Source organism: Cnephaeus nilssonii (genome assembly GCF_951640355.1).
Source record: "Cnephaeus nilssonii genome assembly, chromosome: 7".
NCBI lineage: Eukaryota > Metazoa > Chordata > Mammalia > Chiroptera > Vespertilionidae > Cnephaeus > Cnephaeus nilssonii.
In genome coordinates this window covers 101761938-101773387 of record NC_137078.1, presented here as the reverse complement: position 1 = coordinate 101773387, position 11450 = coordinate 101761938, and the positions used below count along the sequence as shown (strand labels likewise).

The window sequence follows — 11450 nt, the reverse complement described above, 5'->3', positions numbered from 1 at the left end:
CACCCACGTCTACTCATTTCCTCCTCCCCTCCCCCTCCCCCTCCTGTGACAGTGCAAGGGGGGGCGGGTCTCAGTTGCTGATTCACTAGGTTGTTTAGAGAGTGCGACTGGCTCATGGCCCATGCACACACGTGCACACACGCACACACATGCACGCACACGCATGCGTCCCCACACACACACCCCGCCATCCTCCAGGCACAGGCGACCGCCAGGAGCAGCGTGGGCGCGTGGGCTGTGCTGCGGGGTCATTTACAGGACGTCAGATTCGATTTCAGATTTTCTCCTTCAACATTGAACACAGCGCCCGCGTCCCTTTGCTCGGAGTGTCCCTGTCATCGCGTCAGACGCCGCTGGGGCCGGCCCTTTCCCGGGGTTTCAGCGCGTTCCTCGGCGCGACGTCCCCACGCTTTTGGGTCGTGTGTGTCTTCCTGATGTCCTGCTGCACGTGAGCCCTTCGGTCTGAGAACTTGTTCCCTGTGGCTTTCTCTTTAAACTAGAGGCCCGGGTAAGAATTCGTGTAAGAATTGTGTGTGGGTGGGACCCTGGGCCTGGCCAATCAGGGCCGACTGAGGTGGCAGTGGGAGGGGCCAGCCAGGGGGAGGGGCTATGGGAGGTTGGCTGTGGGAGTGCACTGACCACCAGGGGGCAGCTCCTGTGTTGAGCACCTGCCCCCTGGTGGTCAGTGCACGTCATAGCGACCGGTCACTTAGGCTTTTATGTATATAGACTAGAGGCCCAGTGCACAAAATTCGTGCACGGTGGGGGGTGAGGTTGCTCAGCCTAGCCTGAACCCTCTCCAATCTGGGACCCCTCGAGGGATGTCCAGTAGGATCAGGCCTAAACAGGCAGTTGGACATCCCTCTCACAATCCAGGACTGCTGGCTCCCAACTGCTCGCCTGCCTGCCTTCCTGATTGCCCAGGGTGGGGGTTCCCTTGGGACGTGGGGCAGCCTGGGCAAGGGGCCTGTGGTGGTTTGCAGGCCGGCCACACCCTCTGGCAACAAGCGGAGGCCCTGGTATCTGGGGTTTATTTTTCTTCTACAATTGAAACTGTAGCCTGGAGTGGAGCCACACCTTCTGCTTGTTCCGTGGCGGCAGCCATTTCTGTTGGGATTTGTGTATCTTCTATAATTGAAACTTTGTAGCCTTAAGCGGAGGCCAAAGCAGGCCAGGGTGTGTGGAAAGCTTGGCTTTCTCCATCGCTGGGGGCAACCCTAGCCTGCTCTCTCCAGCTCTGTGGCTGCTGCCATTTCTGTTTGGATTTGTTTACGTTCTATAATTGAAACTTTGTAGCATTGAGTGGAGGCCTAGGCCGGCAAGGGCAAGCGGAAAGCTTGGCTTCCTCCATTGCCGGGGAAACCCAAGCCTCCCTACTGCTCTCTGTGGTCGCAGCCATCTTGGTTGGGTTTATTTGCATATTCGCTCCTGATTGGCTTGTGGGTGTAGCAGAGGTATGATCAATTTGCATATTACTCTTTTATTAGATAGGATTAGATGGACAGTGACCCTTCCTTATCCACTTCTATTCTCTCTCTCTCTCTGCCTGCTGGCTGCTTCCTGGGAGCAGTCCTGGCTGGGAAGACCCCACCAGCTGTGTCCATGCCGCCCGCCCTGACTCAGTCTCCCTGATGGTTCCCCTTTAACTGCCTCCATCACCCCTCCCCTCTGGGTAAGTGGACAGTCACGTGTTTACTTGAGTCCCAGGACAGGCTCATTAACTGGCCTTCCTCGCTGTCCCTGTCCGCTGTCCGCTGTCCCTGTCCGCTAAGGGGCACGGCTTCCCAGAACCTCCCTCCGTTCTCTGCCCGGGAGGCCCTGTGGCCTCAGGAGTGGGGCTGTGGGAGGGGAGGGGGCAGGGCTGCAGCTCAGACTGTGTCTGCCGAGACAATCTGGGTCCAACCCTCTCCACGGGCACCCCGCCCTGTGATGGTCGCTCCCCGCCGCTGTTTCTGGCCTGAGGTTAGGAGGGCAGGAGTAGGGATGGGTGGGCTCCATGCTGCCCCCACACCACCCCTGGGCCTGGGCTGTGGGCCCCTCTGGCAGCCCCTGGCAACCAGGGTCAACCCAGCTTTCCCTGTTGGCAGCCATCGCTAGGGTGGAGCAGGGGCCGAGTGGGCCAGGTACCCGGGGCCTCCCTGGCCAGGGGAGGCTCCGGTCGGAGGACGATCGTGCCCGCGCCCCAGCGCCCGCACAGAGCAGCACACGCACAGGCTCGGGAAGCGCTCCTTTCTTAGCCTCCTGCGTTTCACAAGGTGCCGCAGCCCACGCCCAGGGCCCCCAGCCCCGCAGTCCTGAGTCCGGGCCTCCCAGGGTGCAGCGGGCACACCCACTGCCCATAAATACCGTCATATAAATACGCCGCGACCTTCCAGGCTGCAGGCCGCGCTGCGCAGTCCCGGGTGTAGCACCAGAGAGCCCGCTCGGAGGGCAGGCCCACGCCTGCCTGCACCTGCAGCCGCCCCGGCCTGCAGTCCCCACCGGTGGCGGGAGTGGGGGGCCTCGTCAGCCAGGCCAATCCGCTTGCTCCAGAGCTGCCCAGGCGGAGCCTCCTCCCGCTGCCAGGCCACTGTGCAGGTCCCTGCAGCGGCTGCTCAGAGCATGTCTGGCAAGACAATCTGGGTCCAACCCTCTCCACAGGCACCCTGCCCACAGCCCGGAAGCCAGGGGGGCTGCAGTCCTGGCCCTGGCGTCCCTCCGAGAGCGCTCCAAGCCCTGGGTCGTGTCGGCGGCACCGGGACGCGGGCACGCTGCTGCACTAGCGCTCCTCGGCCCTGCGGCGGCGCCCGGGCGCTGGCCTGTGCGGGGCTGCCTGGGAGGCTGCGGCGGGACAGGAGGGGGGGGGTCAGTGCCAGGTGGGTCATCGTGCTCCCCCTGCTCCCCAGCTCAGCCTCTCCTCCCAGCTCCCCCCAGGCTGTTCTCTGAGGTTCAGTTCCACCTGAGCCCACACCCCTCCCTCCTCCGCCTCAGTCTGCTGATGCACCAGCTGCACCAAACACCACCAGCCCCTTACCTGGGCCCAGGGCTGGGGACAGGGTCCCAGGGAGCTGGGGGGGCCCACCTGAAGGCAGACAGACGCACTCCCATTAGTGCCCCACCCCTGGGTGGGCACTGGAGAGGGAAACCCAGGCCTGCAGAGTCCCCCTAGGCAAACAGTGGGGCCTCTCCCCCCGCCCCCCCCCCCCCCCCCCGGAAATGGGTGTTCCCAGCGCTGCCCTGTCCAGGCAGCATGGAGGGTTGGGAGACGGGACTTCAGGCTGGATGGGGGGAGGGGGAAATGTCACCACAGAACTAGCCAGGTCCATCCAAAGCTGGGGGCCGCGAGGCCCTGCCTGTCCGTCTTCCCAAGGGGCCTCAGGCCGGCCCAGCACCCCACCCCCTCAAACGTCAAGGCTGCCCAAGGCTGTCTGGCCCTCTGGTGCAGTACCACGCCTGACCACCAGGTGCCGCCACAACCAATAGTATGTCCTGAGCACCAGGCGGGCGAGGTTGGCGCCACCCCCCAGGCCTGGCCTATGTGGGAGGAGCCTGCCCTGGCCCATGGCTGGGGCTGCTCGGGACTGCCACCTGCCAAGCCCTGCTCCAAGGTCCAGGGGCCGCAGGGTTACACTCTGCCCATCGGAAGCCATGGGAACCCCAGACCACCAGGACCGGTCAGCACTGCGCGGGGAGAGGGGCGGACCTGGGCCGGGGTGGGGCTGGGGCACAGGGTCCCCGTCCTCGCTCCCCAAGAGCCTGGCTCACCTTGGCGGCAGGTGGGCCCCGTGTAGCCGTCCACGCAGTGACACCGGCCGCTGACGGGGTCGCAGTCGGCCCCACCCCCGCAGTCACAGCGCAGGGCACAGCCCGGCCCGAAGAAGCCGGCTCTGCAGTCTGCGGGGGGGAGGCGGAGAGCTGAGCCGGGGAGCCACCGCCACCCGGCCCGGCCGCCCTCTGGGTGGGGTCCTGCGGGGTCCTGTGGGGCCCAGCCCCGTGGGCTCTCCCGTGGGAAAGCGCCGGGTACCAGCACCCGTCCAGACCCACCGCCCCAGGTCCCTCCCTGTCCATGGGGGGCCTGGCGGTCACGATGCCCCCACGGCAAGACCACCAACAGGGCGGCCCTTCCTATCCCGGCCGTGGGGGCAGGTCAGGGTCTCCTCCCACCTCCCTGGGCACAGGTCCCCGGAACCCGCAGGTGGCCTGAGGACGGGGTGGCCCTGACAGCTGACCCTGCAGAGCAGAGGGCGCCCACCGCTCGGCACGGGCAGGGCCGGCCAAGGTCACGGTCCAGAAGCCACACCTGTGCCCCCACCGGAGGGGCCGCGGACTCACCGAGGTCACAGGCGGCCCCTGTGCGCCCTGGGGGGCAAAGGCAGTGGCCGGTGACAGGGTCACAGGTGGCCCCATCCTCACAGTCACACCGCTGACCGCAGGCCTCTCCGAACGAGCCCGGCTCACACCCTGCGGGGGCGGGCAGACTCAGCTCTCCCCCTTCCCACACCCGACGGGCGGGCAGGGGTGCAGCGGGGGGCACTCACCCTTCTCGCAGGACTGGCCGTGGGAGCCAGCGGGACACAGACACTGGCCGCTGACGGGGTGGCAGGGGGCTCCGTGCTGGCATCGGCACAGCCCCTGGCAGCCGTGCCCGTGGAAGCCAGGGGGACAGGCTGGGGTGACCGGGTGAGAGGCCGGCCTCAGTTTACCCGAGTGAGCAAAGGACTGGGTTCAGGGGTCTGGGCTCCCCCTGCTCCCCACCGAGGCCCGCCCCCCCGAACTGGGCTCAGGGGGGAGTTCACGGGCTCCGATATGACCCCAGTCTCCTAGGCCCCCCGAGCCCAGGTGAGCCAGATCCCCGCGCAGGTGGGAAGGGGGTGCCAGGCCAGGGCCCTGCACTCACGGTGCTCGCAGGCCTGGCCGTAGAAGCCGGGGCCGCAGCGGCAGGTGCCCGTGGTGGGCTCGCAGGAGCCATTGTTGAGGCAGGAGCACTCCAGGCGGCAGGCGGCGCCGTAGCGCCCCGCGGGGCAGGCTGCGGAGGGAGAGCGGCAGGTCGGCCCCTGCCAGGCACTGGCCCGACTCAGGTGGCCCGGGAGCCGACCCTCAGCCCACCCGGGACCCGCCGCCCGGCCGCGGGCACTCACGCAGCTCGCAGTGCGGGCCCGTCCAGCCCAGGCCGCAGGAGCAGCTGCCGTTGGCGGGGTGGCACAGGCCGCCGTGCCGGCAGGCGCACCGGCGCTCACAGCTCACGCCAAACCGGTGCTCGGGACATTCTAGAGACGGAGGTGGGCGCCGTTGGGAGCTGCGGCCCAGGCCGGACACTCTGGGACCGTCCCCCCAGCCCGACATCCATTCCACCATCTCCCAGGACCCCGCAGGCCCAGCCTGCACGGGGCACACGTGTGGGGGAGGGACCCCAATACTGCCCCTCCGTCCATCCCGACCCAGAGCTGAGGTCCCTCGGGGAGGGACGGAGGGTCCGGGAGGCGGCGGCACTCTGCCCCTCATCTGATTGGCCCGCGGCTGCCCTGCTTCTCGGGGGTGAGGACGAGGCCCGGCTGCAGCCAGGTCTGGGGCCGCTGACCCTCTGCCGCCACCGGCTGACAACCAGGGGGGCACCAGCCCCTCTGAGGGCCAGAGGGCGGCAGGGGCTGTGGGCACGGCCGTGGGACCTGCATGCCATTGAGGGCGTGAGCCCCACAACTGTCCCCAGGGCCACCCCATTTCTCCACCAAGACCTGTGCTCCAGGCCCCCCTCTCCCGGGGCCCAGCCCTGGGCCTGCAGAAAGCACCGGGGACCCCCCTCCCAGGGGACCCCAGTCCCAGGGGACCCCAGTCCAGGGGACCCCACTCCCAGGGGACCCCCCTCCCAGGGCACGTCAGCAGGAGGCTGCTCCCTCCTCAGGCTCCACAGCCACCTGGCCCTCCTGCCACGGGACTGGACACCCTGTTCGGCCCCCACTGGGCCCAGCACGTGGACCGTAACCTGGTGGCCTGAGCCGGGCCCCGGTGGAGGGAAGGCTAGGGTGGTGCTGGGCGGCCCGCTGACCCGGGGGGCACTGGGCGGGAGGCGAGGTTCTACAGGGACCCCCAGCTGCGCCCGGGGCTGTCCAGTGGCCCCTGGGCACCCGGCAGCAGGCGAGGGCACTCACCGCGCTCACAGTGGGCGCCGGTCCGCCCCGGGGGGCAGACGCAGGAGCCAGTCGCCGGGTCACAGGTCGCCCCCGGCCCACACCTGCAGACGTGGGCGCAGCCGGCGCCAAACCGGCCTCGTGGACAGGCTGCGGGAGGAAGGGGAGGGGGCGCCCTGGTGACCCCCTTCGCTCCACCGTGTGGGGTCGGGGGCAGGGCGGAGGCTCCATCCACGGGCGGCCAGACAGAGCAGACCCCCCGCTCCTCTGCCCCCATCGGCTCGGGCACCTCCCAGCCCCGACGGGGCCCAGCCTGCTCCCGGCGACAGTGACTCACTGCCCCCCCAGCCGGCAGGCACCCCAGCCGGCACCCCAGACGAGTGGAAAGTCCCCGTGTGACTGAGGGGAAAGCCCTGCTCTCAGCAGGATGCCCGCTGGCCTCCACGGCGGAGCATCACCCTGGTGGCATGACGGGGGGGGAGGGGGGGCACAGCACACAGCCTGCAGGGACACTCCAGCTCCCCAGCCTGCGGCCGAGGGGAGGGCCAGGGAGGCAGGTGGGCAGGGCGCTGTCCTCCCTGCAGACTGGGGGGCCCCGCCCACCGAAGCTCAGGAGGAGCCCCACCTACCCCCTGCCACTCACTGAGGCTGCAGTCGGGGCCCAGGACCCCCGGGGGGCAGCGGCAGGTGCCCGTGGCCGCGTCGCAGGAGCCGCCATTGAGACATCCGCACCGGTGCTCGCAGTCGGACCCGAAGCGCCCGTGGGGGCACCCTGCAGGGGGTGGGGGCGGCGGCCAGGGGTGAGGGCTGGGGCTCCCGCAGCAGAGCCCCCGCGTCCCTGCCCTCCGCCCCTGCCCGCCAGCGGCCCAGCTCAGGCCCAGCACTCACGCTGCCGGCACCCGGGCCCGTGGTGGCCCGAGGCGCACACGCAGGCCCCGGAGGCCGGGTGGCAGGTCTGGTTCTCGCCGGGACACTGGCACTGGTGCCCACAGTTCTCCCCGAAGGTGCCGGGCGGGCAGGCTGGGGAGCAGACATCCTGTCACCCCGAGGCCCCTCTTGGCACGAGATTTTGGGGCCCGGCTCGGGGGGACAGGTGGCCCGAGCTTCAGGAGGGACCGAGCCACCCCCCACCCAGGCCCACCCCCTCGGTCACCTACTCTGCTCACAGCCAGGCCCGGTGGCGCCCGGGGGACAGCGGCACGCCCCGGTGACGTGGTGGCAGGCGGCGTCCGGCGGGCACTGGCAGCGCAGGGCACAGGCCTCTCCGAACCATCCGGGCGGGCAGGCTGCGGGGGGCACGGGCTGGGTGGGGAGCCCAGGGCCAGCACTGGCCTGGAGGGCTCACGGGTGACAGACCCCCCACCCCCGTGCTGGCAGGGGGGGCTCACTGCTGTCACAGCGCGAGCCCCTCCATCCCGGGGGGCAGAGGCACGCCCCCGTGACGTGGTGGCAGGTGGCGCCCCGCCGGCAGGCACAGCGCTCCTCGCAGCGAGCCCCGAACGTGCCCTGGGCGCAGGCTGCGGGTGACGACGCAGGGCTGGGCCCCGGGGCGCGGGCAGCTCGGACGCAGCCCCACCCTGCAGGACGCTGACCGCCCGCTGCCGCCCAGCCCATCCCACTTACGGCTCTGACACGTGTCCCCCGTCCAGCCCGCGGGGCAGAGGCAGCCGCCGGTGTGCGCGTCACAGAGGCCGCCGTGGAGGCATCCGCAGCTGCGCTGGCAGCCGGCTCCAAAGCGCCCGGGGAGGCACTCTGCGGGGCGGGCACAGGTGAGGGCCCGCCTCCTGGGGCAGGGCTATGACCCCCCACACACTGCTCCCCCCCCACCCCCCATGCCTCTGCTCCCGGAGCCTCAGATCCCGGTCCCCAGGAAGGAGAGGTGCGAGCTGGTCACACTGCAGGCCCAGGCCACACGCCAGACGCTGCCCCACCCCCCACCCACCACCCCAGGCCGGAGCTTTGGCCACAGAGGGCGGGGGCCGCACAGGGGTCCTTTGGGGTGCCAGCCCTGGCTCCCACCGAGCCCAGGGCCCCTCGTCCCTCCTCTGCCCCCGGGGCTCACCCTGCTCGCAGGCCCGGCCGGCCCAGCCCTCCGCGCAGGTGCAGTTGCCCGAGACGGGGTCGCAGGTGCCCCCGTTCCGGCAGAGGCAGGCGTGCTGGCAGTTCTGGCCGAACAGGCCGGAGGGGCAGGCTGGGGAGAGGGCAGGGCATGCAGCACCCACAGCCAGCCCTCAGCGCGCCCCTCCCCCCAGGAGGCCCAGCCAGAGCCCCCCGCAGATCGGGGGCAGGGGCCTCGCCCACCACTGTTCCTAGGACAACCTGCCCCCGACCCCCCCCACCCCACCACCGCCAACCAGCCGTGGGGCTCAGCGCTGCGGGGCGTGGCCCTGGGCCCTGAGCGGCCCCTTCCTTCCCTCGTTCCCCCGGGGGCCAGGGCCCAGCCTCCCCTGCCGCCACTCGGTGAGCCTGGCACCCGCCCCGGAGCAGGGAGCACGACCCAGACCCGCCTCACCCTGCAGGCAGCTGGGACCGGTCCAGCCAGGGCCGCAGTGGCACTGCCCGTGCACGGGGTCGCAGGAGGCCCCGTTGAAGCAGGAGCAGGCCTGGCTGCAGTTGTGCCCGTAGGTGAGGGCCGGGCAGGCTGCAGGAGAGGGCGGTCAGGGCCCGGGAGACAGACCCTGGGAGGAGGAGCTGCGCCCCGGGCCACCGTGCCCCTCTCTGGCCTGGGCGTCCTCAGGGGCCCACAAACAGGGGCCCACGTGCTGGCCTCCGTGGGAAGCGGTGCCCCCGGGGTGGCCACTGGGCAGCTCCCGACAGCCAGGCCAGGCCCCGGGAGCCAGTCTGGCACAGAGACCGCCCCGCCCCCCGGTGCCCCCCAGTCTGGCACAGAGACCGCCCCGCCCCGCCCCCCGGCACCCCCCAGGCTGGCAGGCCTCACGCACTCTGGGCGCAGCGGGGGCCCCGGCGGCCAGCAGGGCAGAGGCAGGCGCCGCTCACAGCGTCGCACGGCGCCCCGGCCGTGCAGTCACAGGCGTGGCGGCAGTCCAGTCCGAAGAAGCCGGCCGGGCAGGCTGCGGGGGCGGGCGGTGATGGGGAGGCGGCCAGGTCACCAGGCCCGCCCACACGCCTGGCCGCCCGCCCGGCCCCGCCCCGCTCACCTCGCTCACAGAAGGTTCCCCGCCAGCCCGCGGGGCAGGTGCAGGCCCCGCTGACGTGGTCACAGGCGCCCCCGTGCTCGCACTGGCAGCGCCGCCCGCAGCCCGGCCCAAAGTGGCCCGGGGGACACCCTGAGGGACAGAGCCCGCCCGCCATCGGCTGGGGTGACAGCGAGCCCCCATCCTGCCTGGGCCCCCGCCATCCCCGCGGCCCGGGACTACGGGTTTGGGGCTGGCGGACGGAGAAGCCCTCCCTGCCCCCGGGCTGGGCTCACCCCCACGCCCCTGCCCCTCCCCTGCCCAGGCAGGGCCTGAGCCCCAGGGGAGGCCTTTGGGGCTACTTGTGGGAGGACCTGCCCCAGCCCAGCTCAGCCAACACCGCAGCCAGGGCAGGCGCCGGAAGGCAAACCCGTGTTCTCAGCAGCCACGCTCCCCCTCCAGGTGCCCCTGCGCTGACAGGAGCCTGGGCTCCGGCTGCTGCCCCAGGGGAGCCTGCTGCTGGGCCCTGGGGGCGGGAGGGTGGGGCTCGGGCTGGGAGGGGAGCTGGTGAGCTCAGGGGAGTAGACCCCCTGCTCGTCTTGGGGCAAGCGGGCAGGGCCAGGTTCCCCAACATTTGCAAGTGTGCATCTGGTACACGGCGTGCATGCGTGTGCATGTGTGACTGCGCATGCTGTCACATGCTTGTGTGTGTGTGTGTACACGTGTGGGGCATGTACATGTGTCTGTGACTGTGCATGCTGGCATGTGCTTGTGCATGTGTGCGGGGTATACATGTGTGGGGTGCGTGCATGCGTATGTGTGCGTGCTTGTGCGCGTGTGCGGGTGTGTGTACACGTGTGGGGCGTGTACATGTGTGTGTGCACATGGGGTGCACGTGCACACCGACAGCTCGGGGGGGCGGACTCACGCTGCTCGCACCGTGGGCCCCGGTAGCCGGCCTCGCACAGACACAGGCCGCTGACGGCGTCGCAGCTCCCGCGGCCGGCGCTGCAGTTGCAGGCGTGGCCTGCAGTCGGGGCCCCAGTGGCCGCTGTCACAGGCTGCAACGGAGCCCGGTCACCAGCAGCCAGCGGAGCCCGCGGGCACCCGGGGGGGGGCACGGCTGCTGGGCCTGGGGAGCCTCTCCAGGGGCCGCCTACCTCCTCTGGCAGCGGAGGCCGGTCCACCCAGGGGCACAGCTGCACTGGCCCGTGGCCGGGTGGCAGTGCCCATCGTTGGCACACGAGCACCTCATGCGGCAGCCGGGCCCAAACCAGCCTGCGGGGCACGCTGAGGGCAGAGGGGGGGTGAGCGGTGGGGGCCGGGTCCTCGGGGGCTGAGGGGGGTGAGCGGTGGGGGCTGCGGGTCTCGGGGGGCTGAGGGCGGTGGGGAGGGTGAGCGGTGGGGGCAGGGTCTCAGGGGCTGCGGGCGGAGGGGGGTGAGCAGTGGGGGCTGCGGGTCTCGGGGGGCTGAGGGCGAGGGGAGGGTGAGCGGTGGGGGCTGGGTCTCGGGGGGGCTGCGGGCGGTGGGCACTCACCGTCCTGGCAGCGGCTGCCCGTGTAGCCGGGTTGGCAGCGGCAGGCCGCCGGTCTCGGGCTCGCAGGCGGCGCCGTGCTCACACGCCGGGCAGACCTCCTTGCAGCCGAGCCCCCAGTGGCCCTCGGGACAGTCTAGCCCCCGGGCCCCCCCCATGGCGTGTCAGTCTTCCCGGCTCAGCACCACACCCCAAACGTGCACAGGAGGGGGACTCCCGGCCCCTCCTGGGCTGCAGGGTGCAGACTGCGGGGTGCCATCACCAAGGGAGCCCCCCGTCCCGGGGGACTCAGCAGGACGCGGGGCGTCCAGGGCCAGGAGACCCCCAGGCAGTAACAGCAGCCTGGAGGGCGGACACAGCCCCTCGGAGGGGGGGGCCCTCTGCTGGCACAGCCTTCAGGGCAGCACGGACCCGACCCCCGGACGCAGGGGGCCCGGCGCGGGCTCCACAGCCTCTGGACGGGCCTGGGGTCAGGCTCCCCGAACTCAGCCCAGGACTGGGGTCTGCGAACATGGCCTGGGGCGGGCCCCCCCCCCCCCGAGTGGTCCAGCCCAGGGAGCGAGGGGACCACAGACGCGCCTGCCACTCACCTGCCCCACAGTCATCCCCCGTCCGCCCAGGGGGCACAGGCACTGCCCCGTGACCCTGTCACAGGGGGCCCCCCGGCACGAGCAGAAT

The 11450-nt window shown here is 71.0% G+C and overlaps 1 protein-coding gene across 1 annotated transcript in view; it reads right to left on the bottom strand.

Moving 5' to 3' along the window:
* Window positions 1-1480: 1480 nt before the first annotated feature.
* The window catches only part of MEGF6 (multiple EGF like domains 6), a 24626-nt gene continuing 14656 nt past the window's right edge, over window positions 1481-11450 (bottom strand). Inside the window, 25 exon segments of the mRNA XM_079777891.1 lie at window positions 1481-2820; window positions 3014-3061; window positions 3745-3873; window positions 4312-4440; window positions 4518-4646; window positions 4877-5005; window positions 5118-5246; window positions 6126-6254; window positions 6748-6876; window positions 6993-7124; window positions 7262-7390; window positions 7493-7621; window positions 7728-7856; window positions 8167-8295; window positions 8617-8745; window positions 9047-9175; window positions 9263-9391; window positions 10167-10266; window positions 10268-10299; window position 10399; window positions 10401-10528; window positions 10776-10821; window positions 10823-10908; window positions 11363-11395; window positions 11398-11448. Of these exon segments, the coding sequence (XP_079634017.1) occupies window positions 2759-2820; window positions 3014-3061; window positions 3745-3873; window positions 4312-4440; window positions 4518-4646; window positions 4877-5005; window positions 5118-5246; window positions 6126-6254; window positions 6748-6876; window positions 6993-7124; window positions 7262-7390; window positions 7493-7621; window positions 7728-7856; window positions 8167-8295; window positions 8617-8745; window positions 9047-9175; window positions 9263-9391; window positions 10167-10266; window positions 10268-10299; window position 10399; window positions 10401-10528; window positions 10776-10821; window positions 10823-10908; window positions 11363-11395; window positions 11398-11448 (2525 nt within the window). The 3' untranslated portion in view covers window positions 1481-2758.